General features: G+C 43.8%; 1 protein-coding gene and 1 long non-coding RNA gene across 3 annotated transcripts in view; one reads left to right on the top strand and one right to left on the bottom strand.

Moving 5' to 3' along the window:
• LOC144064641 (uncharacterized) overlaps positions 1 to 27,225 on the top strand; it is a 105,124-nt gene that overhangs the window by 45,204 nt on the left and 32,695 nt on the right. The window contains exons 2-3 of one of the 2 annotated variants that reach the window (XR_013296852.1): positions 15,646 to 15,708; positions 24,923 to 25,084. This is a non-coding gene — a long non-coding RNA (uncharacterized LOC144064641). Of the gene's footprint in view, positions 1 to 15,645; positions 15,709 to 22,980; positions 23,531 to 24,922; positions 25,085 to 27,225 lie in introns of those variants that run through there. The other variant, XR_013296851.1, reaches the window with a different exon arrangement.
• On the bottom strand, positions 3,857 to 10,501 carry mycn (MYCN proto-oncogene, bHLH transcription factor). Its single transcript, XM_077587447.1, has 4 exons — positions 10,352 to 10,501; positions 9,188 to 9,388; positions 8,210 to 8,931; positions 3,857 to 6,659 (listed from the first exon to the last, which is right to left on the bottom strand). The coding sequence occupies exons 3-4, from the start codon at positions 8,907 to 8,909 to the stop codon at positions 5,917 to 5,919; spliced, it is 1,443 nt and encodes a 480-aa protein (XP_077443573.1). The 5' UTR covers positions 8,910 to 8,931; positions 9,188 to 9,388; positions 10,352 to 10,501; the 3' UTR covers positions 3,857 to 5,916.

The raw sequence follows: 27,225 nt of genomic DNA, 5'->3' as shown, positions 1-27,225 counted from the left end.
TGGGGTACGTGTGTGGCCGAACTATGAGCAATTTACACTATCTTGCCTTTACGAGATATATAAAATGTGTATTTCCATTTGCTGGACTAGCATGGAGCTGTATTTAGAACTCAACATTTTGTATGGTCAGATATTGTGCTTTTGTCATTGCCTGCTATCTCGTGAGAACACGGAATGTTCCAGAGATGGAACAGCACCTGGTTAGAATGAGGTCCACATATCATCCGGTCTCAGCAGGCTTTAGTTTCTCGATTTATATTTAAACGCTATTCTAGTTGCTTCCGCTGTATTTTGATCAACCTCGACTTTTGTGGCTTTACCCAGAAATCTTTCCATCCTTTCCTTGACATTTCGTGGCGGTAAAAGCCATTTTGTTGCGGTTTATCGCCGCGTCTGTATTCTCACTTATCTCCGAACCACTGTCGCAACAACTGTTTTTGCTTTATAAAAAAGGCGGTGATTGAAAGTAACAGTGAGATTTACTAAACGGGAATCGGTGGGATGTGCTGATTGAAGCAGCGTTGAGCAATTACGAGTCATGATGGGTTAATGATTTTTAAAGGCTTTTAGCTGAGTTTTGCGGTCAATGGCACGTTCTGGCTTGACTGTTGGACGTCATCTCGTGCCCGAGTTGTAGGTGCTGACAGACGCATCATCGGGACATTTGGCTCTGCGGGTCGGCTGCATGAGAACAATAACTTCAAAGACGCATATAGCTTACATAAGAGGGGCTTAAAGATGGAGGCGGCAAGGTCGTTCACAATCAATACGGGCTGAGTCAGGGCGGCTGCTGAATGGTCTGGTATTAGCATAGATATGCGAAGGTAAACCGTGCGAGCAGGATTTGTTTTAATAATTAGCACTTCACAGTGGCTTTTTCCGCCTCTTTCTTCCCATTGTCGCCCTCCTCTCTTTTGACTAATCCCGTCCTAATCATCCGCATTTTCTTCTTTTTCTATATCTCTCTCCGTCTTTTCCCCTTCTTGCCCTGCGCTCCCTCCGGCCGGCCTTTCTCTTTCCAGGCGCTGTGTTGTGCGTCCAAGGCCGTTTTCTTCCTCAGAGCACACTCTTGAAAGGCTATTCATGGATTCTTCAATGCAACCCTATTACATTTGTGTGCAAGGGAGAGAGAGAGACAGAGAAAGACAAATAAGGCGAGGGAAAGGTATGCTGGGGTGCAGGAGGTGGGGAGGGGGGTGGCGCTACAGTACTACCATCTGTATGCAAATGTGCTTAGACTTAGTAAACTTTGATCAAACACTAAAGCCTGCTTTTCTCTCGCTTTGCTCACTCCAAGCCCCTCCCTGTCCAGTATATGTGCTCTGCAATTACTGTAAGCTTGTGTCTTTTGTCAACGACTCCATGTTACACTGCTTGGAACTGGACTCCCTAGAAGAAGTGACCCTCATCCCCTTGCCCACACACACACACACACATATTTTGGACCCTCCCTAAAATGTCCCCATCTACACTCGCGTTCTCTGAGCACCTGCGACCACACTGGACCCCTCAACAGATGGTGACCCTCCCTCCTTCCTCTCGTACACATGCACATACACATCATACGGCCCTTGGCAATGGGTGACGGGCATGCCTTTGTGCAGAGGTTGGGCACATTACACACACACACAAACACACGCAGTTGTGTACCCACATACAGCAGCCATTGTTTTCACCATATGGGGAGGTTAACATGTTGAATACAGATCGGGTGTCTGACGAGACAATAGAGGTGCTGTCCCAAGTGTCGTCATCGGAAGTGAGGAAACAAAACAAAAACACACTGCCTTATCTCTTACAGCTTTAATGTATGCTAGTCAGGAGATTTGTAAGCCCATTAAGAAGTGTCTCTGTGTGCGCGTTCATGTGTCTGTCGACTGTCTAACCAGCCAGCCACTCAGTCCAGGCAGGATAATGAGTATTAATCAGGGAAAAGCCATCGCCATATGTTTGTTTAACTCTGTGAAATGAGCCTTGTTTCAGACGCGTGTGCATTTGGAAGGAAGGCCAAGCCTGTGTGTGAGCAGACTAATGATGGCCCAACTATGAACGGGCTGGGGTCAGACGAGTGAAATGTGTGTGGTTCATTGCGCCCAGCTGAGGGCCACTGGTTAAAATGTTGACCAAAGATGGTTTGTGAGGTTGCTGGAGGTCTATCAGGACAACCATCGTGTACAGATCACTGACCTCAAGGTGAACCTCAATGGCGTTAAGAGGTGGCGTACACAAACTGAGTGTCTATTGTCACTTTCCTAGCTCCACAACCCCAAGTATATGCTGTGTCTGTCAGATATTAAACATTTCAAAATGGGAATGCTTTTTGGTTTCCCATTTCTGATGAAATTTGAACCTTTCTTTGGGTTGATAAGGACATAGTACACCATAGATACTAGTCATATTGGAGCCCAGACCGTTTTTTTGTGATTTGCAATGCAGTCTGGATAATTCTTTAAACTACCCATTCCTCTTTAGACAACATCCCATTTTAAATCTTCACACTCACTCAGACCCATCAAGCAACAGTATAACAATAGGGACTGGTGTGCAGTTTCTCCAACTGCTTAACTTATTCAAATGTCGCACCCCGGGTGTCGGCCCATCAAATACATGACATGTGTTTATGGAAACTGCGATTTAGAGTCAGAACAAAACAGGACACGTGCCCTTTTGATTGAACCTTCATTTTTCCTGAAATGTTATTGTGTATGAATTAGTCGTTTTCATCCAGTAACCTAGTAGGATAAGCCTTTGGGCAGATGGTGAGAGAAGAGGCAGGGAGGGGCGGCGCACACATTTCGTTCGTAAAGACACCAGGGCCCTGTAGCATCCGCACATATGCAGACACCAGACCCCTGTTACGTAATCCACCAGTTGCACTCCCCTGCAGAGCACCTCAAGTCTCGAGCTGTCTCAAGTCCAGAACAAAGTCATCCGTCTTGACGTGGCGTCTTACGTAGCGAGCATACCTCTGGGTGCTTAGGGAGCATATGGCTGAATGAATGTGGACTTAAGAGTCGGCTAATATTGTTTGATCGGGAAGGCGAAAGTCACCCTTTCGCGCCATCCCTTCTTTCTTTGCTCAAAAGGATTAATCAAAGTCATCAGCAATGTGTGTGTGTGTGTGTGTTTTTTTTTTCTGGCTGGAAATTCCCTCCTCACTGACTCCTTTTCTCTGAGCACCCCGTCCCGCTGAATGGCGACTCAGACCGTGGTAACAGATTTCTCTTTCAGCCATCTCCAGAGAACGCCCGGGCCGGGATGCGAGAGTGGCACATTTTTGGGCTAAAGCCCGGTAATGGCGGCAGCCCGGGGAGGAGGAAAAAAGGGGAGGAGGCCAGAGAGCCATGTGGCTGATGTTGGTAAACACTATCAAGGATTGTCCTGGCATTGTGGCCGCCGGCGAGCAAGGTCGAGGGTATCGGGCACCCGGGGGCCACACGCAGACTAGAGAGGTGGTGGCGATCGGCCGGGGTGTCGTACAATAGGTAGACAGACGCATTTGCATTCATGCGGGCAGGCAGAAATACAGACAAATAAAAGATTCGGGCTCTCTGTGTCTGCCACTCAGCAGCTGCTCTAGTTTCCATGGCGACGCAGCGAACAATGTGCGAAGCGAGCCGGCTTGCGTGTGCGTGTTTCGGCGCACTTCAAGTGCGTGTGGGTGGGTGCTTGTCAGAGGCTTCAAGGGAAGAGGATCCAGAAATCGCTTTTCTTTGTCAGGATTTGCAAGAAAACAAATAGGGAAATTGTAAAATAAACAAGGGGGTGAATAGGGTGTGTGTGTGTGGTTTGAATGGGGGGGGTGTATACTGACTGGTGAACTGGGGGGGACAAAAGAGTCAAAATAGCCACGATGTGGGTTTAATGATGTCTATTTATTTGTCAAAATGAGGTATTTCAAAGTGCTATGAGTTGCAGCACTAATAAATGTACACTTTAAAAATCGGGAGGGGAAAAAAACATCTCATATCCATATACCCAATTCTATGCACCCGATAGTTACAAATATAAACAATAGAGAGAGAAAAGGAATAAAAAGTACATGTGGATAGAACACATTTGCTGTACAAAGGTTTGGGATAGAAGATGGAAAAAAAGATAAGTGATATCTACTGAGAACTCATTTTCATACGAAAATATAAGTATCAAATTTAGTATGTATCAGGTTCACACTAAAAAGCGTAAAAGGTGTGTAGAATTAGTAAAATGATACGATACAAAGAAAATAGAGAGAAAAAAAGCAATATATTGTTATATTACAAAGTTCACGACGCTCGAAAATTGAGGCCTTACAGTACTTTTTAAAGGTATACAAAACTTCCAGTCTAGTTATTATTGGCATCTTCCTGACATGAATATGTTTATATAAAAAACCCAAGACAAAATGCAATATAAAACAAGGCAGATCTGAGTGTATTTTGTTTGCACACTTGTGCAGTGGATAAAAACAGTCAATGCACCTGTGTTCAAGAGCATCATTTTTGATATAAAGACTATCTTAAATCTTTTCAAAACTTTTCCACCATGAATGTAAGCTATAGCCTGTCAACAATGAAAAAGTTACATCACTTATTTTTAGGCAGTTGTCAAAAACAGTTCAATTTTGTCAGAATAAAAGGACATTTCTTCCACATTTCTCTCCTGGGGAAGGCTTTTTGTTTTGGTTGAGTTGTTTGCTTGGAAGTTGGTCTTCATGTGCATCTTGCTGTGAGCAACCTGGAGGTTTGGTGATATGAAAAACTCTTTCCCAAATTTGGATGATATCAAGGGTCTCCAGGCTTACCACCTTTAAACCCCATAGCCCAGACAGCTTCTTAAATTTTACGCTTAGTCTTTTTCGTCATTGTGTTCACTGGGAAATTTATTTTTTTGCTGGAAAATGGGACTACAAAGAATCAAGGAAAGCCTACGAGAACATCTGAACTTTATTTAGGTTTAATAAGAGGCACTTTCAATGGTTGCTAGCTCACATTTACCATTAGTTTGCAGTATGTTGCAGACTTGTGCAACCATTGTTTTTTTTTTCAATTGATCTCTTATTTTTTTCGCAATCGAGTAGTAAAAGTCAATAGTTCACATTAACGGTGTAAAAAGTTATGAAAAAAATTAACTGGTCTCACTTTTTTTTGTAAGATTACATAAAAACTGGCATTTGAACATGGGTGTGTAGACTTAATATCCACTGTATGTACAAAAGTGTCGGCTAGAAAGGTGCACAGGTATACATCCATTTACTTGGTTGGAGCACCAGTGTGATCGAGGAGTGAGGGGAGAAAGAAAACCTGTAGTGGCATCATCGCTTGCGTCCATATAGTCTTTGCTTTTTCGATTTCGTATAAATTTGTCCGCGTTTGCAGTTGTGAAGGCAAAGTTAGAGGTGTGCCCAACCGCTTTCGTGTACATGCACGATCGCCAAGTCGAGCGCTCTGAGCAAAGTGCCCTCCAACACCGGTCCCGGTCGGAATCCCCCTTGATTCCAGGCTGGTGTCACAGTGAGTACAAAAAAAAAATAAACAAAAAAAAACAAAATGCATACAATACAAATAATACCAAAAAAAAAAGATATAAAAAAGCCTCTATTTTCCTTATTCTTTATCGTTCCTCAATGTGACTGGATTGAAAAAAGTAAACCCTAAACATTCTTAACGTCAACAAATGTGCAAAAAAAGTGGCGGCAGTGAAAGTCCGAACAGCGCTCCAGTAAGCGTCCGCCCCCTCCCTCACGTTTGTTTGTGTGTGACGAGTCGTCCTCCCAGTTGGACATGCCAGCTTGCGTTGTGTGCGCGCTTGAGCGTGTTAGGCCAACTCGACGTTTACCCATCTGAGACCAGGTTGATTGAGGCGGTTTTCGGTGGAGGTGGTGGCGTCCCGGGAACGTTTGTGAGTGTTATGGGCGTCAAGGGCGCGGCGAGGGCGTCAGCGAGTCCTCGCCTGCTCCAGCCGGCGCATTAGCTGCTGCCGGCGGCTGTGCAGTCTGTCCTTCTCCTGCTTGAGCCGCCGCTCCTCCCTGTCCAGGGAGCTGACGTACTCGGTGGCCTTCTTGAGGATCAGCACTTTGGCGGCCTTCTCGTTGTGCGCCAGCTCGGGCACGTGGTCGCGCAGCGTCAGGAAGCTGGAGCGCAGGTCGTTGCGACGCTGGCGCTCCAGGATGTTGTGGTTGCGCCGGCGCTCGCTGTCCTCCGAGTCGGAACCGCCCCTCGGGCTGCTGTCCCCGCTGCCCACGCGCTTGCTGCGCGGGCCCGAAGAAACGCTGCCGCAGTACGAAGACGAGGCGGATCTGGTCGGGGCTCGGCCGCCGTCCGACGTTCTCTGCTTCTTGGCCGGCGGCGCCGGGTCGTCGTCCGACGTGTACGGCGAGGGCGCGGCGTAGTTGTGTTGTTGCTGGTGCACCGAGCTCCGTTTCAGGATGAGCTCCTGCGGGGCTCGACTGATGAAGCGACCCGCTGCACCGGAACCCGAAGCGGCGCCCCTGTGGTCTTGACTCCTGGAGACCGCGGCGGACGCCCTGCCGATCGTAGAACGCCTCTTTTCGACCGTGACCACGTCAATCTCTTCCTCCTCCTCATCGTCCTCCTCCTCCTCCTCCTCTTCTTCGTCATCATCATCATCGTCCTCTTCCTCCTCCTCCTCCTCCTCTTCTTCTTCTTCTTCTTCTTCTTCTGGAAAAGTAAAACACAATGTGCATGAGTTCAGTTCAGTTCTATCAGGTCCGACAAGTATTCTCACAAATGTCTTATATGTGTGTCAGCCGATGACAGGTATGCATGGGTGCGCGACTTATACGAGGCCAATAAAGGGAGTTGTTGCTCAATGCTGTTTTCATAAGCAAGAAGCGCCTTAATGCTTAGTGTCAATCACTGCTCGGCTAATCTGCCGCGCAGGCGTCGACACGTCGAGTCTCACTGTTGGCTTTCTGCCTCCCAAAATTCTAATCTGCCTCGTTTGCGTGCGGTGCGACGAGTTGGAAGTCGCCTCTCGTCCCTCCCGCTGACTTTGACCTTTGACAAAGACGCACCCCTCCTCTTTAAGATAAGCCGCTCTACATAATACCTTAAATCAAGTGTCCCATTGTTAGATGGCCTTATTATCAGTAAGTGACAACCTTTTACACAGAAATCAGCGCCTCCAACAACAACTCTTTTCAAAATGTATTTTTGTCGTGATAGTCCAGATTCATCGGGGTAACGCTATTCGGTGTCCGAGCCGATCCAGCAGGGGGAGCCGCGTCTAAAAGCTTCAGACAAATATTTTACGGTTTGTTTGGCGCCAAGTAGTAGACTGACTCTTTTTTTTCTTCAAACATGGCTTCTTATTGGCTTTGTCCGTCTTACGAACACAGTGTGCGTGCTTGCCGCAATCGGATCACCCACTCCACTGCCCCACCCCCGGCTTGGAGGGGCGCCAGGCGGACAGCTGTCGAGATGGCGCGCTTGTTCAAAGCTGTCAGCCCCCTTAAAAAACACAAAAAAAGAAGGCCGTCCTCTGCCTTGTGTGCGGCGGAGGAGGCGTTTTGGCAAGGCTGCCCCAAGCGTACGCTCGATGCCAAGCTTGAGGCTCTTTGTGCTTCTCTTTTTACTGTTTGTTTAGCGTATTCGTAGAAAGATAAAGGCTCTCCCGATCTCCCGCTTCCTATCTCGTGTCATCCCTCTGAAACAGTGGAGCGTCAACATGTTTTTGTTGTACTCGTCCAAGAGGCAGCCCTTAATGATGACATCATTGGCTGTTTAGGGCACACGATGTCCCCCCATTTGATCCCATTGTGTACAAGTGCAGCATTTGATTATAATTTCACCAAGAAACAATGCTTGATTATTGACACTGTCATCATTAATTTCAGTTTTTTAAACTCTGGTACGGTTTACTTGTCTGAAGCCTTTTTGGTACGCTGTGGGTACACACACACACTCACTTTACACATCACATACACATGGTTTCCTATTTTTACGCCATCTGCCGGAAGAACAGGCGTCTGATGACATAAACCCGGTTCACCGTGTCACATCACCAATGAATGTGTGTATGTGCGTGCGTGTGCGTATTGTGTGCGTGTGCGTATTGTGTGCGTGTGTGTGCGTGTGCGTGTGTGTATAATCCGATTGCAAGCCAGTCATATGAACAAGTCAGTCCAGTGTGCGCACAGTGCGCTTTTGTTACTGTTTGGCGCTCAAGTGTAGACAAAGACATTTGTTTACATGCTGTCTTTTCTTACCGGAGTCGCTGTGGGCGGTCGAGTGGGTCGTAGACGAGTTCCCGCTTGGGTTCGAGTCCCCGCCGCTGCTCTTCTTGTTGATGGGGAAGGGGAACACCACAGCGGGGTCCACGCACTCTGACGCCGCGCTGCGGCTCACCACCTCGGGCGCTTTAAGGCAAATGTCCCGCCTCCCGGTAGTAGTCGTGGCCGTCGCCGCACCCACGGCCGCCGCCGGAGGAGCGGCAGTGGGGGGCGGAGGGGTCACGGTGGCGCTGGCACTGGTCGTAATGGCCTTGCCCAGTTTCTCCGTGACCGCCCTCTCTAGCTTCTCCCTGGCCGAGAATCCGCTCCACATACAGTCCTGGAGGATGATGTTGTTTGGGTTTGTATCCAAAGCGGAACCGAACAGATCCATATCGTCGGAGGCCCCCCATATGTCGTCTTCGGGCAGGAAGAGCAGCTCCGAAGCCCAGTCCAGTGGGTCCCCTAAGCCGAAGCCCAGGAGGTCCGCCTCCGGGGAAGCTGCCGCCGGTTCCCCAGGTAGAGCCGCTCGGCTCGGGGAAAGGGGCGGAGTGGGCAGCAACTCGAATTTCTTCCAGATGTCCTCCCCCGGTGGCGCCGAGTCGGGACCACAGAAGTAGAAGTCGTCCTCATCCGGGTAGAAGCACGGTTGGAAAGAATCAAACATGTCCGAGTTCTTACTGATGACCGCCGGCATCCTTTGCCACCCTTGAGAAAACCTAGCGTGGGAGAAAAACAACATCATCATCAACACCCAATCCTTCACGGATCTTCGAAGCGCGTCTACCTGCGGACAGACGCGTGAATCCCAGACGCGCACCGCATTCCACGCGCACTCCCGTGTAGTAGTAGTAGTATAGTACTTTTTTTCCCTCCCCTCCTGCTGCACGCTATCCCACTTTATGCGTAAAATGCACCACCCGTGCTTTAAAGATGCCACTTTGGAGATGACAAGGAATCCACAAGCTCGCTCACCTTATCCCTCCTTGGCTGTGGTTGTTCACGCGTGGACCACTTGGTCTACAGTGGCAATCAGCAGCAGCAGCGGCTCAGACACCAGATGTGTGGTGCAGTCATCGACGTGGGGAGCACAGACAGTCCTCTGACACGCACCGTCCTGGCTGCACTGTTTTACGCTCACGAGCCGCGCAGGAGAAGCCCCTCCCACTTTCCGTGCTTTAGAGGAGGAGGAATGGGGGAGAAGGGGTGGGGGGGGGGGAGAGGTTGATAGTGGGTTTAGAGTAGAGGGAGGCGGCGGGGGAGGTGTTATTGCTTGTGGGTAGTCGGTCTTTCTCTCAAGGTGAATGGAGATCAACAATTAAACAAGGCAGGAATGGGTGCAAAATAGACTGGGAAAAAACTACATTTATTTTTAAACATTTAAAAAAAAATGTAAGTAAGTCGTTGCCTGCCGTTGACAAAGGCAGACCAATTCATTTAGACTGGGAGGATTAGTTGTGAATGCTCATATGTTTTTAATGCCATCAACGACGCTAAACGTCCAATCCACTGTGACTAGGAAAGCTGGTATTGATCATTCGCTGCCAGGCTCTGGATTGGACGTCTAGCGTCGTCAATGGCAGACATTGAATTGAAATGATCTTATTTTCCTGAAATGTTCAAATTCATATTTCATATCAGTTCTTCAAGGACACATTAACGTGAATTTGAAATTAAAGAATCCCCATTTGTGTTGGCGATCACAATGTTTATTTATTTCAAAGAGCTTCCCATAACGTTTCCCTCCAATCCAGTCTTTAATGTCTGAGGGTCAACAGTTTCCCGTGTTGCGTTTGTCTAAGGCTCACTGCGCCCTCCTACGGATACATTTATAAATGCAGTCCTTGTTAGGCATAATAAAAACGAATACTAACTAATCCAGATGGTTTTTCCCCCTCTTAAATAAAAGAACTACGACTGGTGATGAAATGACGAATTTTCTTTGTTCAATAAGGCACTAGTTCCCACGCTACAGCGGCACATGAGAGAGAGCTCTTATCCGAGGAAATATAAAAGTTGGCCTCTTATTGTGCTTTATTGCACACTCCCTACTAAACCTCGCACAATGCTCAGTAACGTTAAGACCTATTGGCACACATAACAAAAACACCATCATTAAATAAATTAAATGTCACTTACCAGTGGCAGAGAGGTTTATAAAAGCTGGTTTGGTATAGCTGGAGTAGTTCCAGGAGTCTTTGTCTCAATCTTTTGAGTAACTGATGTGATGACTTGGAAAGCCGCAGTTAATATATTGAGGATGAGTAGCTGTTTGATCCTTTGATCGTCTGTCATTTCTGGCTATGTGACATCACTCTTTATACATCAAGCATCATTTGAGGGGTTTGTTGTTTTTGACATGAGATATTACCATGTGTTTGAATCGCATGCCTGACGTTATGATTTCACTGCTCAAAACAATATTTGAAAAGGTTTTCCCGCGATGTTGGTTTGATACGATTTGAGACGCAATACTCAAATGATGGGAAAGACGGTTATAAGGCATGTAGTGGGCAGCGAGCGATGCGTTCACTTGTCTCCGGGATGAGGAGGTGTTATGTAAGAGCAAGTGGTGGTTGTAGCCTGGAGTCATTCCTATTTCCTACTTTGGAAAATGACAGTTTAAATGGAAAGGAGCATCTGTAATTATGTGAATGGGCACACTCACACACACACACACAGGCTGATATTGACACGGGGCAACGTTTACACAATGGCTTCGATTTGAAGGCCAGCTGTGAGCAGGAGGATGAGGAGGAGGAGGAGAAGTGACTTCCTCCTGTTTTCCCCGTCAAACAATTGAAGATGACTTCAGCAGAATGTAGGATTGTATCGCACCTTCATACGATGGTTGCGCCGAAAAATTGTCTAGTACTGCAGTCGTGTTAACGCTGGAGGTGATTTTTTTTTTAATGTTTGTTTTGGGGTTGAGTTCAAACAGACATTGAAAAGTGAGAATGTGCAGCTGTTGTCTTTGCCAAGCAGAAGTAGCAGGGAGTTTCATGGGACCAGGGAAGACGGTTAAAGGCGTGGAAAAACTCCCCACAGGCATTTTGTCTTTGACTTTCACAAACTCTTGTTCACTTTGGATGCTCTGCCAATGACAGGAGTCTCCCTTGCCAAACAACAACACAAAACACTTTTTTTGTGGAAATTGTTCATATCGCCAAAGTTGTACATGTAACACTGAACCTTTGATCTATTCAGATTTTACAGTCAAACTGTCAACTACATCAAACATGTGGGTGTTCCAATGCTATTTTTTTATTTATTCTGATCTGTTTCAATTTTTTTTGCAGGATGTTTTCCCGCTACTCATCCATAATGGAAATTATAATGTTACCATTATAAGACAAATAACGCTACATATTGATTTTTAACAGTGGTACAAATGTAAAATAAATAAGACATGTCATCAGGAGATTTCTAATTTAGTTGGTGGTCAAAAAAGAGAAAGAAAAAGATTTATATTGATTTTGTTTGTTGTAATTCTGAACACATTTACGTATAATCAAACAAGGAGGGGCTATAGGGCGAGGGGAGCATCTTTGTTGTTTTTAATAACAATTGTGCGTACCCCCTCCGCCCTCTCATTCACTGCTGGACTAGCGCATGGATGGTTAAGCAATTAGGCCAGTTATGATAAAAGATTCATAAGTCACTCACAGTTGATGCTTCAAAGTCAATCCACTGCAGTGACGTACATGCACACCTTACTATGTCAATGTGTTATTTCTCTCACTCGTGCACTTCTTTGGAGGCTTATTTTTGTATATTTCCAGTCATCTTGAATTCCCCCTGCCACTATGCTTATGAAAAATTAATGTTGCATAATGAAAACATGCATCTGCGTCATTTTGAAATTATCATAATTCGCTGAAGCTAAAAGGAAGCTTTGTTAGCCCGGCCAAAGAGGTCAATCAAGTGGATAAACAAACGCACAAATACTACTAATGAATGACGTATTTCAAAGTTATTTAAAACTGGGAACATATCGGAGATTTATTACTTGGAGGTATAATGCTGTTAATGAGGACATTAAACTGGTTGGCCGTAAGCCTTGGAAATCAAGTTATGGAATTATGTCGTTTGGAAAAAGTCGGATTATTTTCTGGATACTTGAAAGAAGAAAAGATGAATTTATTTTTTGGGGCAGATTCTAATCATAGTTTGTTCCTTGTTCTGCTTTTCCTAATAGCATAATGGCTGTATTAAGTAGATGACCTTTTATCAGCTTCCGTACTTCCAATACTGATTTTATTCCCCTAAAATGATGCCAATGACTTGCTCGCCTGGTATATTGTTGTTGTTTGTTGTCGTTAGGCATTTTGATTTTTTTCCGTCATGATCGATGGAAACCCACTGTGATGTTAGTAGGAGAAACTTTTTCTAATAGCAAAGTGTAAAGTTGGAGATTTATGATGATTATTTCATGTTTTGTCATCTCAAAAATGCTTTAATACAGCTGTTAGAGTTTGACCAAGCTATATACATATTTTAGATAAGGTTTTATGCAAATTATTGGCATTTCTATTTGTATCAAATTGTTTTAGATTGTCACAAGTACTTCCATCTTTTTTTCTACCCTACATAACCTGAAGCCAACCGCCAAACTATAAAGCTAGCATTATCCTGAATGAACTAGAATGATGACCGTAGGACATTTTCACCTTGTGTTGCACATTATTTCCCTTTTTTCCCATTTACAACAATTTAAGTTCAAAGTAAGTGTTTTCTTTTCCCGATAAGCCTAAAAAAATGACTTCATCAGGCAGTATGCGAGTTCCAACAAAGCTGGGAGGAATTCATAAAGACGTTCCTCCGTTAATAAGGCCGGTGAAATGCTTTAGCAACTATATAAACTAACATGACAAATGTGATCAAAGATCATGTTTGCCCATGTTGAAAAATTTCCACACACCGTTTGTGCTTTTGTCAAGGAAATGTTCTGGCCTTTTAGTACATGCACGATTGATTTGATATCGTTTTTGTGACGAGAAAGAAAAGTGGAATCTGTCTTGTTTGATCATGCCCGCAAACCTTGTTAGGGTTCCAGGTCTACCGGTTCAATCAAACCGGCACATCCGATGACTCACGCACAGCATCGTGTAAGAACGCCGTTAGACACACTTGAGGATTGCCTCAAGTCAGTCGTTCTTTTATTACCTCTAAGGAACAGAGTTTTGAAACCGTCTTTCGCTGCCAGCTATCATTTAAGCGTAAATTTGTAAGCCGGGTTCCATCGAACTTGGTCCACGTGACGACTTGCGCAGGAGCTGCCAGTGCACGTATAGAATTCATCAAGTTATTTCACGCGGCGGGAAACCAGGCATTCCGTTGTATGTGGGAACTTTCATAAAGATGAGAAGATAAGCGCATCTTGACGTTTCCCGTGGCTTTGCGGAAATGAACGTATAGATAAGACGAATTGTTTTGTTTCAATAGCATTAAGGCGTGATAGATTTGTATCAAACTTTGAAGTGGAATGCATTGAAAAACGTAAAGTTGGCTATTTGACCAAACCTTTGGGAAACAATCAGCTCCTAAAACTACACCAACATTTAAATGACAAAGGTAACGGGGGTAAAAACACAAAAACTTTTCCAACAGCGTTTTTGAAGGGGGTGAAAATGCGAACATGAGTACGTAAACTCCTTCCAGAGTGGAAATCCAAAGACATAGTCGCATACGTAAATAGTCACAACAGCATAGCCCAATCTGCCAGGACCTTTACCTGTACTTATTTGGTATTTTGCTACTCGCAAGGGCGGAAACCTCCCGTGAATAGAGAATCAATCAATTAACATGTCAAAGCAAAGTAAATCAGCCCAACATTCTCTTGTTTCTGCCCCTTCCATTTGTGATGACTTCCAGCAATGTCCCATTTGCATTCGTAAGGATTGGTTACTTGATTAGGGATGGCTGGGAAAACAGCAGCACAGCTTTTTTGTCTCTGTTGTTTAGCAAACAAAACAACTGGACACTTCGCATCCCAAATTTCAAAGTACTTGGAAGAAGAAAACATAGGACTCGGGTTTAGAACACATAACCAATCACATAACTTGGGGCCAATCCAGCGACTGTATTAAGTGAAAGTAGTAGCATGCAGTAATATAGTAGTACATCTATTATATTTTGTGGCATAGTAGATTTTGTAGCACTAATGCTAACTTAATAAGAAATCCTTCTTGGCTGGTTTACCAACCCAATGACACAGATGGACTACCTAATCTGGCTTCAAATAGTTTTTTTCTTTTCTTACAACATTCACACACTAGTTTTCATGCATAATTTATACTGTAATATGGCTTTATTTGGGTGCACTGTTTATTTATTCATTAAATTGATCAATCCCTGACCTCAGCCATCCCCATTCAAGCGTAAAATTCTTAGTAATTGTGCGTCGCTGTTTCCCGGATCACATTACCAGTTATCGATTGGGTGACTGTGAATCAATCAAATGTGGCCCTGAAGGTGAACATCATTAGAAAGCCTGACGATCAACTGGAAATCAATATCATTGATGAATTCACAATTAAGGCCAACTGGATTCACTCGGTTTGTCGTCGTCAATGGCCCATCTGACATGTGCAATACTGTTTTCCCTAAAGGTCAGCCTGCGAGAAAATATTTTAGTCCAATTGTTTAAAGTGGCGTGTAAATCCACCTTTACTTTGACAGCTTTACTGACCTGTTGTTGCTGTTTGTAGAAAGTGGGGACTTTGCCAAGTTGGTTGGCTCATGAATCACACGAAGGAAACTCATTTTGACTCATGTTGATGTGGGGGTCACTCAAACAGACAGCACAGTCACAGGCTGTTAAATGCGCTCTAATATGCAAAGACATGCTTAAATAATCCATGTGGAGATCTAACACGTGTTTCCGGGAACCCGATGATGTCCGATGGTGTTTAATTTTGTATATCGACTTTCCAGTTGCATTTATGCACTGGCTCACGGATGAGTCGAAGAAATTAGTCCATTTGAAAAATCTAGTTTCCTTGATTTATACCATAGCTCTCAGGTGTTGCAGTTTCAAACTTGTTTGGGGGCATAATTTACTTGAACATTTGTCATAGCCTGAGGTGCTTGAGCAGCTCGTTGATTAAAAAAATGGAGATAAGGCACAATCGTGATAATGGGTGTGAAAACCAAATGGGGGTGGGGGGGTATTGATGCGGGTCTGAGGGGAGAAAGGTGAAGAAAGACGTTATTACGTAAAATAACTTGTTTGTTGTGATGAATAGATATGCAAAGGAAAGCTAAACAAAAAATTTTATCGCTCGATCACCAACATTCAACACATCCAAGTTTTTTTTTTAAATCTAAATACGTCAAAGTCTAGTTTCTTTTGAATTTTGAAGGAACTATCTGGTATTCACTGTTAATTGACACCAAATGATTTTTAAACAAGCATTAATGTGTTTCTACAGGCTGGAGGTTGACTGTGACGAAGAATGCATGCTGTTTATTGGCCCCTGATTCCTAATCTACAGGTAATAACAATTAAATCATCAACCCTCATACAAAAAGGTCTTTGAAGATCCAGCTGTAGAAGATACGCGCCAAATTTCATTGTGATCCATCCACAGATAATCTATAAAAAAAACAATAGTGTATACACCCCCAACAACAACACGAGCCTCAAATTGACGCGCCTTCAGCCTGTCAAAATAATTACTTATGAGGAAATATTTAAAAGTGGACTATATCACAAATTGGTTTGGATTTGTTGTCGGTGAGCCTTTAACTCTAGGGAATTTCTTTTGAATTATGACGACTCAACGTTGGCTAAAACCTGAATACCACAATTTCCAAGTTAAGTGTTCTTTAGAAATGGTAAAACTTAGTGTTTAATTGGCAGGCAAAAAAAGTTTTTTCTTGGCATTACTTTAAATTCATAGTGTTATCCTTATTAGTCTTATCAAGTAAGGACCAAGTAAGTTCTTGGTAGCAGTGAACCCTACAAAACCTCCTGCAGGTCAGTGGACTCTTTTTAGCGGATGTCCTCTCTCCTTTCTCTACCTACCTTTATCTTTTGCATTTGTTTTGAACCTCAGGGGTCATTAGCCAGACTAAATGTTTGTCTGCTCACAAAAGGAGATGGTTAATATGTTTCAACACTTCCATTCGTCGGCTTTCTTCTCTGGTTGCTCGATGTGTGAGTGCCTGCATTTGTGTGTGTGTGAAAGGGGACTTCAACGTCTCAACTGGCATTTCAAGACTCACAAGCATTTCAACACCTCTGGCGGGGGAGGTCTTCCGAATGTGTGTTTGTGTGTGCATGTATTTACGCGGCTCAATGCATTCCACCTCCAGGGTTGGGTTCCCGGCCAGCCGGGTCGATATATCACACCTGACATCATCTGCGAAGTTTGGAGACGTGGGGAAAAAGAACGTTAGGTTTCCCGAGAACATGCGTCGTCTTGTCCGTTCGTTCCAGTCAGATTAGCTTGACTTACGAGTACCGGGTTGAGGGTGTGAGAGTAGAGGGGGCGAAAAGGCTGCTTGGCGGCAACGGTATTTACTCCAGAGGTGAGAAGGAGGAAACCAAAGCCGTAAATTTCAAGTCAAATGTTTGTGTTGACTGGAAGTGGTGTTGTTGCTGCTGTTGTGATGATATCGCTGGTGATTTGCTGAAGCCAGACGAGTACAGGAAGTCAGCGGTCAGTGAAAATGGCTGTCCTAACGGCGTTTAACCCCCAGTGGGGAAAAGAGCCATTTGTTTTTGTGACGAGTGATTCTTTCCTCCTGTGTTCGCTGCATTTAGAGACACTATCTACAATTTCTGACATATCCCAAATGGCCTTCATTATCAGAAACGTCGGTGCTAGAACACCAAAATGCCATGACATTGAATCAAATGTCATTTCTGACATTTGGTAGCGAACCCTATAAAATCTACACTGAAGAAAAGCACCATCACGGTTGCTTCAAATGGGATTTCAATCTTGTTAAAATTGTGTTTACAGCATATTTTATGTTTAGGCCTGTATTTAGTTGTAATCCAGCCCCTGTCTTTATGCGCGCGTAAATACCATGCATTTAAAAAGTAGTTATAGCCTAATGAGATGTAAATGGATGCCGGAGGAATCCTCTCACTCATTCAGGAGGGGCATAGACACCCCTCCATCTTTGATGTTGAGAGTCGGTGGAGTAGTGATGTCTCCCCATGCCTCCCTTTATCTTCTTCACTAGTGAATTGTCGTGAAAATGCTGTCTTGACAGGCATTATTCCTTAGTTTGTTTCCCCCCCCTCCTCCATAATGTTCGTAAAACAAAATAAGATGTCAAGTAGCAATTTCTTGGTGAATAAATGACAGGTAATAATAGTATTAGGTTGTACTGAATGTGTACTGTGTACAAAAATAGACAGGTTGATTGGGCCTTTTATGACTGGGTTGAATAGGGCTCCATCAGACCTGAAGTGGACCACAACTTGCAATTATATATTCATTTTTTTACGTAACTAGCCTACGCTATGTATATTACTTAAAAGTTGTTTGCTTTGAAATATGTTGACTTTGATCTGCTGAGAGGAGACATCAAAACGTTTCGTTTTATTTTCATAAACAAGAAGTACTTTGTTGGTTGTATTAGTGTCGTTGTTGTCATCATTCAATTTGTTTCACATTATGTCATGTGTTCTGTGAAAGCAGTTTTGTGTTCGCACGGCTGTTGCGAAAGTGCTATAAAAAATGAAGTTAGGCTGAGTCCAAGATGAGGAGAGGTAGTATTTTGTGCACCGTGCCAAGCCCTGCTGCTATGTGAGCGTGTATTTAGTGACTTTGATGGCTGCCACAAAGGACGGGTCAGGCGAAAAGTGCAGTTTGACCCCCGACAAGGTGATGTGCCAGACGCCGCTTGCTGCTCCATCTGTTCATGCCTTGGTTGTGCACTCGTGTGTGTGTGTGTGTGTGTGAGCATAAGACAGACTTTACCTGTCAGAAAACCAGTTCTGTAGTCTGCTGTAAGATCACCCGCAGTGAAACTGTAGCCATAAAGTGAGAGGCTTTAAAGGTGAAGAAAGATGGTGTACTATTGAGTACATGTTTGTCTGACGCTCAGTTAATTCGCAAGACCTAATGATGTCTCGTAACTTGAAAACCTAGTTAGTTTGGTTGTTGTAATTTAATGACACGTAATTTGAAAGAGTAGGCCACACCTTGACTTTTTGGAACGCAGAGAAAGTGGCTCAGCTGATATTCCTTCGACGGCAAGGAAGCAGACTATCTATGTGTATATGTTTACTCTATCACGTGGATTCAGTTAGGTAATGGCTTCACTTATAGTATTCCGGAGCCGGAATTTTTCTTTACATCCAGGAAATTAAAGTTGCAATAATACAAAATGAAGTAATATTATGAGAATTGAGTCATACATTGAGTTATTACAGGGTTTAAATCGTAATATTACCAAAATAAAGTAGTTCTCTCACTCACTGTGGGCCAGCACATAATGTATTCTACCATAAACGGGTTTTCACTGTAGATTTAAACAACCTCTGGGACAAAATGTTCCTCCCTCGTCCCAGTAGACGACACTGTCTCGTCATCATTGATCATGCTTAGCTGTCAGTTGTTGGTCTGCTCTTTGTGAATACATTTCAGTAGCCTACAGCCATTTGACCCTTCTAGCGTCCACAAGGTCAAGCCACCCCAGCAAAAACACATCCACTTCCTCCTGCCTTTCCTCTTAAAAATCTATCATGTGGTTCTCTAATCAATTAAGCCGCATCTGACATTCCACAAGCGTGATGCCATGCCAATGTTTCCTTGAGGGGATTTTGCCTCTGTACAACTCCCACCCCTTCCGTTTACCCTCTTTCCTCTCACCCCAGAATGTCTGTGTAAGCATGTGGCGTTTGATTAAGTAGCTGGTCGGAAAGGAGAAAACACGTGCTTGTTTCAGTTTTTATTTTATTTGTTACGTTCAATTAAGGACACTATAAAATTGATCCGTGAAATACGCAAGCAGACTATCTGGAGCTTATCATGTTCTTAGACACAAGACTTATGATATAAAATGATAAGTGCTCTTGGTATGTTGATTTGACCTTGGTCACTATTTTCCGATATGTGATAATTGTGTAAAATATGTAACGCATGCAGTCACAGAAGAAATACATGTTGTCTGTTAAGTTTCCAATGTATTATTTTTAAGTGCCCCTATTAGTCACGGGCCCCTTGATATCGTCATCACGGCTTCCCAGTGTGAGACGTATAGAAGTAATGTGATCCCAATACAGCGTATCAAATCTATCCATATTTCATTTTTTAGCAACTGGCTGCTACACGCTACTTTGCACTATTAGTTTTGACAAATGACTAATGAACGGAAGCAGTTGTCTGCATTTTGGCGCATCAAGTGACTACCTAGCATAATAATGTTCTGAGTTGAGGATTGATTATAGATATGTCATTTTGCCTTAAAGGATCTGATTGATGAATGGGTACCCAAACTCATCATTCATCTTGGAATTGAACTGAAATAATGATTCTCAGTCCAACGCATAGATTTTTGTTAGCATGTGATATTACTATTTAAGATGCAGATATTTAAAAGCTGAGAAAAACAAAAAGGAAACCCAAGTGATCCTTATGTGTAGAAAAAGCTTAACTGGCTAAATATTAGTATTAGTAGGAAAGGGATGTTTTCTTGTTTTAATAGAGCAGAGGCAAACTATACAAGGGTTTTATTCTTCTTCCTTATTTGCTTACTTTTCAATTACTTTAAATCTCTTATGAACACACATTGATGATGTCTGTAGAATTGAAATACTTTTGGGAGACCCTCAAAATCGGGTGACTGACAACTAGGATCATTTCTATTTCGGGGCAAAAATGACACAATGTATTGATCCATATATATTTTTTTGATATTGTGGGAACAACACAAAGTAGTAATTAGCAAACCTGGTCTGCGTTTGAATCTCGACTAGGTGGCGTTTAGTGTGGACATGGGCGTGAATAGTTCTCTAAAAGTCTTCTGTGAATGAATGGCGAACAGTCCAGGCCTTTTGCTGAAGTCATCAGGGATCAGCTAATGAAAATGTGCACTATGATAATGAATACATGTGAAAAAGCGATGTTTCAGGTCCCTACATAAAACATACGCCATTGCACACATGATAGTTAAACACTAATGTGATTGGTCCAGTCCTATTTATAGAAGAAAAGCCGAGTTATGGTGGTAATAAAGCGTGACGTCGTTGTACATCACATTCCTGTTTACTGCCTGCGAGGCTCACATCCTCGCTGTGTGTGTCCCGTGAGTTGCATGAGGCCCGCAATCATACTCAGTAATCACAGTGCTAAATTTAAGACTGCCGGGATAACGGGGCAAATCAAAGGACTCGTTATCTGCTCCGTGCTCAAAATGTAGATTCTTAAACTGCGTTGTGATCTGATAAAGATGTGGGCCAAAGGGGCCAGGCTTGAAACATCTGCACGCCTGCTGGCCATACGGTAGCAAGAGGAAGACGGCCTCAAATGAAAAGGAGGACTTGAACCCGGGGGAAGGAGAATAGAAGTGTTACTAGTAACTCCTTTGGTCACTTGCTCGGGGTTCAATAGTACAGCCTCGGAGGGCCAGTTGTGTCCCAGTTGAAGAAAAGAAGTGGGGAGGGGGAGCGTTGTGGGTTTGAGGATAGAGCTGAACAGGAAGAGTGATTGCCTATGGCGACTGAGACTTCCTGTCAGATCCAGGTCACTCAGTTGCAGCGTGACATTACCATGGGGGGAATGGTCTGTAATCGCAATAATCAACATGATTAGCTCAAAACAGGCTACAGCCTAAGACCTGCAATAGAGAGTTTCGCCACCCAGGCTGCTACTGACGGATAAGTAGCCTCAGCATCCTTACATGGGAATACTGGTTGAACCGTGATGAGTTTGAATTTGGTGTTTTTCTCATAGAAGCTCCCCATAATTCTTAGGATAAGCAGTATTGAGAAAGGTAACTGTAAAGTCAAGCAAAAAGCACAAAACATTTGTGGAGGATATCCCTTAGATAAACATTGTTCTATAAAGTGCCAAGATCAATGTCATATGTGGTAATATTGTGAATTCCAAAATGTTAGGAGACAGTCATTTTGGTCAAGAGAGCAGAGAGAGAGGTTCTGTGTTTGAATATTCTTTGCTTAATGTCTTGTGACTGGCTAATGACAAGTCCAGGTCGTATCCCTCCCTTTGCCTACAGTCAGCTGAACGATACCAGAAGAGACAATTGTGAAAGATGCGCTGTGAACGCATTTAGGGGTGTGTCCAAATGTAGTAAATTTGATTGTTAATGGTGGGAACAAGAGAGCCACTTCCTCCTCAGCTGGCCCAGAAAAGAAACCAAGGCTATATCACAAATAAGTAACTCCTCCTGAGGGAAACAACTGCCTTAACATTTCTCAGTCCTATAGAATCGCAGTCATCACATATAGAAGTAGTCAGGATTTTGTCTTCATTTATGTGACTCTGTTGTCGCGCTATTTTCTCTTGTATTCAAGCCAATTTTGGACTCATTCGGTCACCTCTGCCCTGCAGTGTCAGTGACTCAGTGTTCTTTGACCATCCATCTCTTTGTGTCTAAACAACTTGTCAATCAAATCGCTGGCACTTCCTGTTTACCTGTCCCATTGACCCCCTCCGCCTTCGGAGAGCCACCGGCGCTGAGTGCCTGAGGACAAGCACTCGCATGGCCAGCTTCAAAGTTAAGGCAAAGTTTACCCAGAGTTGAGCTTCCACAGGCTGCTCTGTCCTGCCCTGGGCTGGTGTTCAGATAAGAAGACTGCTTCCTGGTTCAAACATGCACATACAAAGCGAGTGAGATGGTCCGAAACTAAACTAAGGGATGCAAGGCAAACATTGTCATTTGTTTGAGAAGTGACTCAGTGGACGAGAGAGAAATGCGTTTCCTCAACAGCTTGTTTTTGATTCCCTTAGTGGCCACCGTTCTTTATGTGCTACTGAATTGGTGAGTATCAAGTATGAATGGCATACAGTTACCACTTAATGAAATAGTTGCCACTGTCTGACCATGGAATTTGGTAGATTAATTCAATTTCCGCTGAGGTCGACTAACATTGTCTTGACTGTTTGTGGCTACGGTGTTAGTCCCTTCTGCGGTGTCCTTCTCGGGATTATAATTCACCAACATTGAGAGCTGTGTACTTCAATTAAGGCATCTCATTCCTCAACCTCCAGGCCCCAGTACAAAGCAGTCTTTGGGGTGTATAGAGTCCAATATTGACCGGTCTGTGAACTGGGAACATAATGATTGTTCTGTTCCTGCCACCTTTGACAGTGTAATGGTACAGTAAAACAACTGCCTCTCGAGACCCATTGCCTCGCCGCCGTGGTATTCCGACAGATAATTAGGGAGGAAAGCTAAAATATTCGCTCATCTGTCAACATGTAGAGTGAAAAAGGGGGGGAAATGGGAAGCCATTTAAGCCTAATGCGTTTCAATTAGTGGCTAACTGTTAAGGGGAAAGCGGATGTCCGATTTGAGAGTCGTGCGGGTCATCGGTGAACGGATTGTCGCCGACGAGGGCGGGCGACGGTAAGCGACTGGGGAAATAGGGGGATTTCCAAGTATAAATAAAGGCCTTGTGAATTTTAGCAAATGAGCAGTAATGTCCAAGGAATGATGGCTATAATGATGCATTGGGCAGGACATTGGATTTAGGTTGGGCCCCCAGCACACACAGGAACTGCTTGTTTGTTCCATGCGGCGCTGTTTCCTGTCGGACCGGCTGTGTGGGTGCGTGTGTGTGTTCCACTGTGATAATCAGGGCAGGCGTGTGTGTGTGTGTGTGTGTTCGGGTTACCCCACAGTTTTCCTCTGCTTTGGCTGCCTGTTCAAAAGAACTGCTGCAGCTCACGAGGACGGATGCGCCACGTAACCCACGGATGAGATCACTGCCCGTCCGACCAGGGACTTCCTCCCTACACAGGAAGTGTAGGCGCAGCTGAGAGAGAAAGGGCTCTTCCTTTACCGCCCTTCTTTGCTTTTCCACTATTCTCCTCCTCCGCCGTGATCCGTGTTTTGTTTTAGGATTGAGATAAAGCATCACTTACGCCCCCCGCCCCCGAACCAGGAAGTGCTGGCTGTTGTGTTTACGCAACGGAGGTCCAGGAAAAAGTCACCAAAGGCCTCTGGGAGTTTGGGAATCCCCACGCTTGTATCCTCATATTTGTGAAGTGGACATCCGTCATGCATTGACAAAACATAAGTGTGTCTGCACGGGTGTATGGTCCTGTGACACTTTGGAGGGAGAGAGGAACAGAAGAGCATCTGTGTCCATGTTGATGGCCTTTTCCTGAGGTGCTTTTCTACTTAAAGACTTTCCTGTAGCAATGAAAGATTGACTCAATTTATTCTCGGCAAATTTCCCACTTTCCATCATCTTTGACTAAACACTTGTCTTAAGTGTTTGTAGATTTTACACTGGAGGATACAAATGCCTTTTTACATAGATATCACAGTTTCTGTGCTGGATTTGTTCCGGAAGTGGGGGGGGGGGGGGGGGGGGTCAAAGTCATATGGTCCATGTGATGGTTGAAGATTCACAGAGGTCTTTCTTTGCAATCCCCCCGGAAGTGGTGGAATATTGCCATGACCAAAGGAATGATGGCCATGCGGAGGATGTGGTTATTCTACGTTACGTCTGTATAAAAACTTTATTTGTAGGTCAAACTAATATTAGAGGCAACATTTGTATTGAATAGTTTCATGTCACATGCTTGTTCTTAGCTATAGCCCATTGAATATGAAAACTATCTATTTTTCCACTTAAAAAGATTGACAGCTCTCGCATCTTGTCTTTTTTTACAAAAATAATTTGCCACTTGACTCAAACGGGAAAAAAAACATCATTTCTGGTAACTATTAATCTTGAAATTCCCTACAGCCGCCCAGTTTGACATTTTCTTCACAAATGCACAAATTCCAGGTGTACACATTTTTAAATGCCATTTTGAAAATATATGGATCTCATTTTGAAAGTCCTTTATCTTCCCTACAAGCTGAGTGCACGTTTATTATATATACACACAATTATAACAATACGTGTGTATATGTCATTTGTATTTGTATTAGTGTTTATAGTAGTAGTAACTTGGGTATAGGAGTAGTGTGGCTTTCTGAGGTTTGGAATTGCAGCTCAGCTTTCCGCAAACATGTACGCTTGATAGTTTTAAGTCCTCGAAATGTGGATCTGAGTGTTAATGGTTGTTTGTATATATGTGGCAGCTGGCCAGGACATAACATGCCTCTTGCCCACAGTCATCCGAGACCCAAAAGAGGACAAGAACCGTTTGTATTCTGAACATTTTATATACAGTGATATATACTGCCTATTCAACTTGAGCAAATCCCATAAAAATTAATATGATTGATGTAATGCATAATGCACAAACAATTCAATAAACTTGCAAGCTAAAAAATGAAGTCCTTAATTAAATTAATAGGTACAATCAAATTCTCCCTCCCACAAAAGTCGCCAACATTTTTGTTATTTTCAATTTATTGGATCAAAATATAAGAGAAATTCCCAAGCAGAGTTCAAAATAGCATCGAATAATGAAAGGATGACATCTGCCCAATTTGATTGGACAGGTTTTGTCGAATCAATGTGAATGTTGACAGCTTCAGTGCCACCCATCGTACAAATATGTCTCTTGCGATAATGGATATATCTTTGTCTTTTTTTACCAGGAGGATCCTTCCAGTTTTTTTTAGGTCGGTTCCTGTGCTCTTAAAGTCACTAGTTGGAGCGGCTGCTATAAACTGATGGCCTCAGGAACTTTTGGTGGAGGTCAGCAAGTGCAGAGGCGACAGCTGTAGAAACGCCGCGAGCCTGGTGCTGCATGAATGCTGGTGATTATAGCGAGCATCACACACATGCACACACTCAGCACACACAAGTGCAGAGCGATCAGATCTTTATCTAAAGGATACATTGTTTACAGGGTATATAGAACACTTAGAGTTAGTGTGTCTGTGGTCCCTACATATGACTACATATCACATGATTCCAAAAAAAGAAAAAGAAAACGGGGGGTGTCCAGCTTCTGTTTTCTTTAGGACAGCCTGTTCTGTATTTATTGTCCATATGTGCACTAAGGTGTGATTCTGGATGTGCTACTGGTAAGTGTGAAGTGAAAATCACTGGGTGTGGTGGTAAAAAGAAGGATGTACAAGTGTAGGGAATTTAATTTGTTTTCCAGCATGAAAAATTAAGATCCCATGCATTTCCTGAGGTGACGTACGACCATTTCTGCCTTACAGCCTTCCACAAGCAATGACAAAATTGTAATTTGGGTTTCAATGTTGGTGTACTAATTTCAAAGACATTTTATAGTTAAATAAGCACCCCCCCTCCGAATAAATAGTTCATACTTCCTGAAGGCAATGTCACATGCAAATGTGATAGGGTAAACAACAGGTGAAAATTTACAGCAAACTGAAGTGCATGTGTGGAATAACAAGTTTGTATTATCAATCAATGATTATGCAAATCATTGAATTATGCAAATCATTCTATTTTGAGTTCAGTTTTTTTTTCATTTTTGTCTGTATGAATTAACATACTACATATATAATCACGGATACGATTATTATCAGGGCAAAGTATCATATAACAGGTCACTCTTTGATTCACATCGCTATTAGTTGAATGTTTATCAAAGCCTGACCATTCAATTGGGGTGGCCATTTTAGATGATGGGGCAATTTTCTGGTAGTCGCAACCAGATGACCACTCAGATTGTTCAGTCATTCAATCAAACGTGATGGAGTTCATTTATCCAGATAACTCGAATCTGATCTTTGCATTGAACCCCCCCTAACATTAGCAAACCGGGCATTTAGAAATGTGCTTTTGTGTTCTGGTTGTCTGGTACGAAATGACCCTATAACCATTTATTGAAAGGCGTATTCCGGTCGGCCTCTTAGATGCAAAAACCCTGGGCTTGTTTGAGGTCATGGCCTTGGAAGCCCGTAGAGAGGTGTTCCAGCTGGGGTGCTGCTCTGGTGCTGGTGGAAGCAGCTGTTGTGTGTTAGACTGTCAACATAGAATTGAAGGAGGGGCTCTCACTGGCACCAGGAGTTTTAGGGTGAATTTTCTTAAGTTACTTTGGTATTAACTATTATAGTGCTTGAGATGACATGAGATTGCAAGGAAGGCCTGTTCGAAAGCCAATGTTTTCATTATACTAAAAGGGCCCGTCAGTGAAAGCTTTACTTTACGATGCGTTCAGCATATTTTAAAAAGAAAAAACGCAATGCCATCGAGAAGCCACCTTTAGCATCTTCGATTTCTGATCTTCCCTTTGGTACATTCTCATGGGAACCTCAGCGCATTTCAATGAGCTGTCTGCTTCACCTCTCAGCGCGAGCTTCTCCGGGGTTAACTCCTGGGTTCAAAGGTCACAGGATCACAGGCTCCACAATGCCTCGGATTGTTGATTGTTGATGCAAATTGTGGACACGTTAGAGGAAGGATCGGGCCGAGTGTGAGGACTTGTTTGATTGTATGCATTTATCTGTTTGTGTATTTGGGCCATTGGTTAAGTGTGGATGGGTTTTTTGGGGGGGAAGAGGACTCGTGCATGCCAGCGCTGCACGTTTGTGACAGAACCTGATTGGTCGGACCACCGTGGCAGATGAAACTTGATGGAGCGCAGGCTCTCTAAGCTCCTGTTGATGGGGATTTGGAAGGGCCTGTATTTGAGAAGAAGAAGAAGGGGGGTGGGGAAATTCAATTTCCTCCCCCTGCTTGCCGGCGCTGTTTGGATAGCTTGGCCTGGGATTGTAGAGGGTGTGTGACACTCAAGATTACCCACTCACTGCAAATCTGCTGAGAAAGTGGCGCGGCGGTGATCAGAAGCATACCGTGACTCAACTTAAGAGGAATGTAGCAGGGCTGAGAGCTGTCATTCTGTCTGTCAGTAAATCCGTGTGTCTGTCACTCATTTATTTTGTATTTTTTACATTTTTCCCATCACCTCGCAGCGACT

The sequence above is a fragment of the Stigmatopora argus genome, chromosome 19, assembly GCF_051989625.1.
Source record: "Stigmatopora argus isolate UIUO_Sarg chromosome 19, RoL_Sarg_1.0, whole genome shotgun sequence".
Classification (NCBI taxonomy): domain Eukaryota; kingdom Metazoa; phylum Chordata; class Actinopteri; order Syngnathiformes; family Syngnathidae; genus Stigmatopora; species Stigmatopora argus.
Note: the sequence above shows the minus strand (reverse complement) of the source record. Positions and strands in the feature narration are given on the sequence as shown.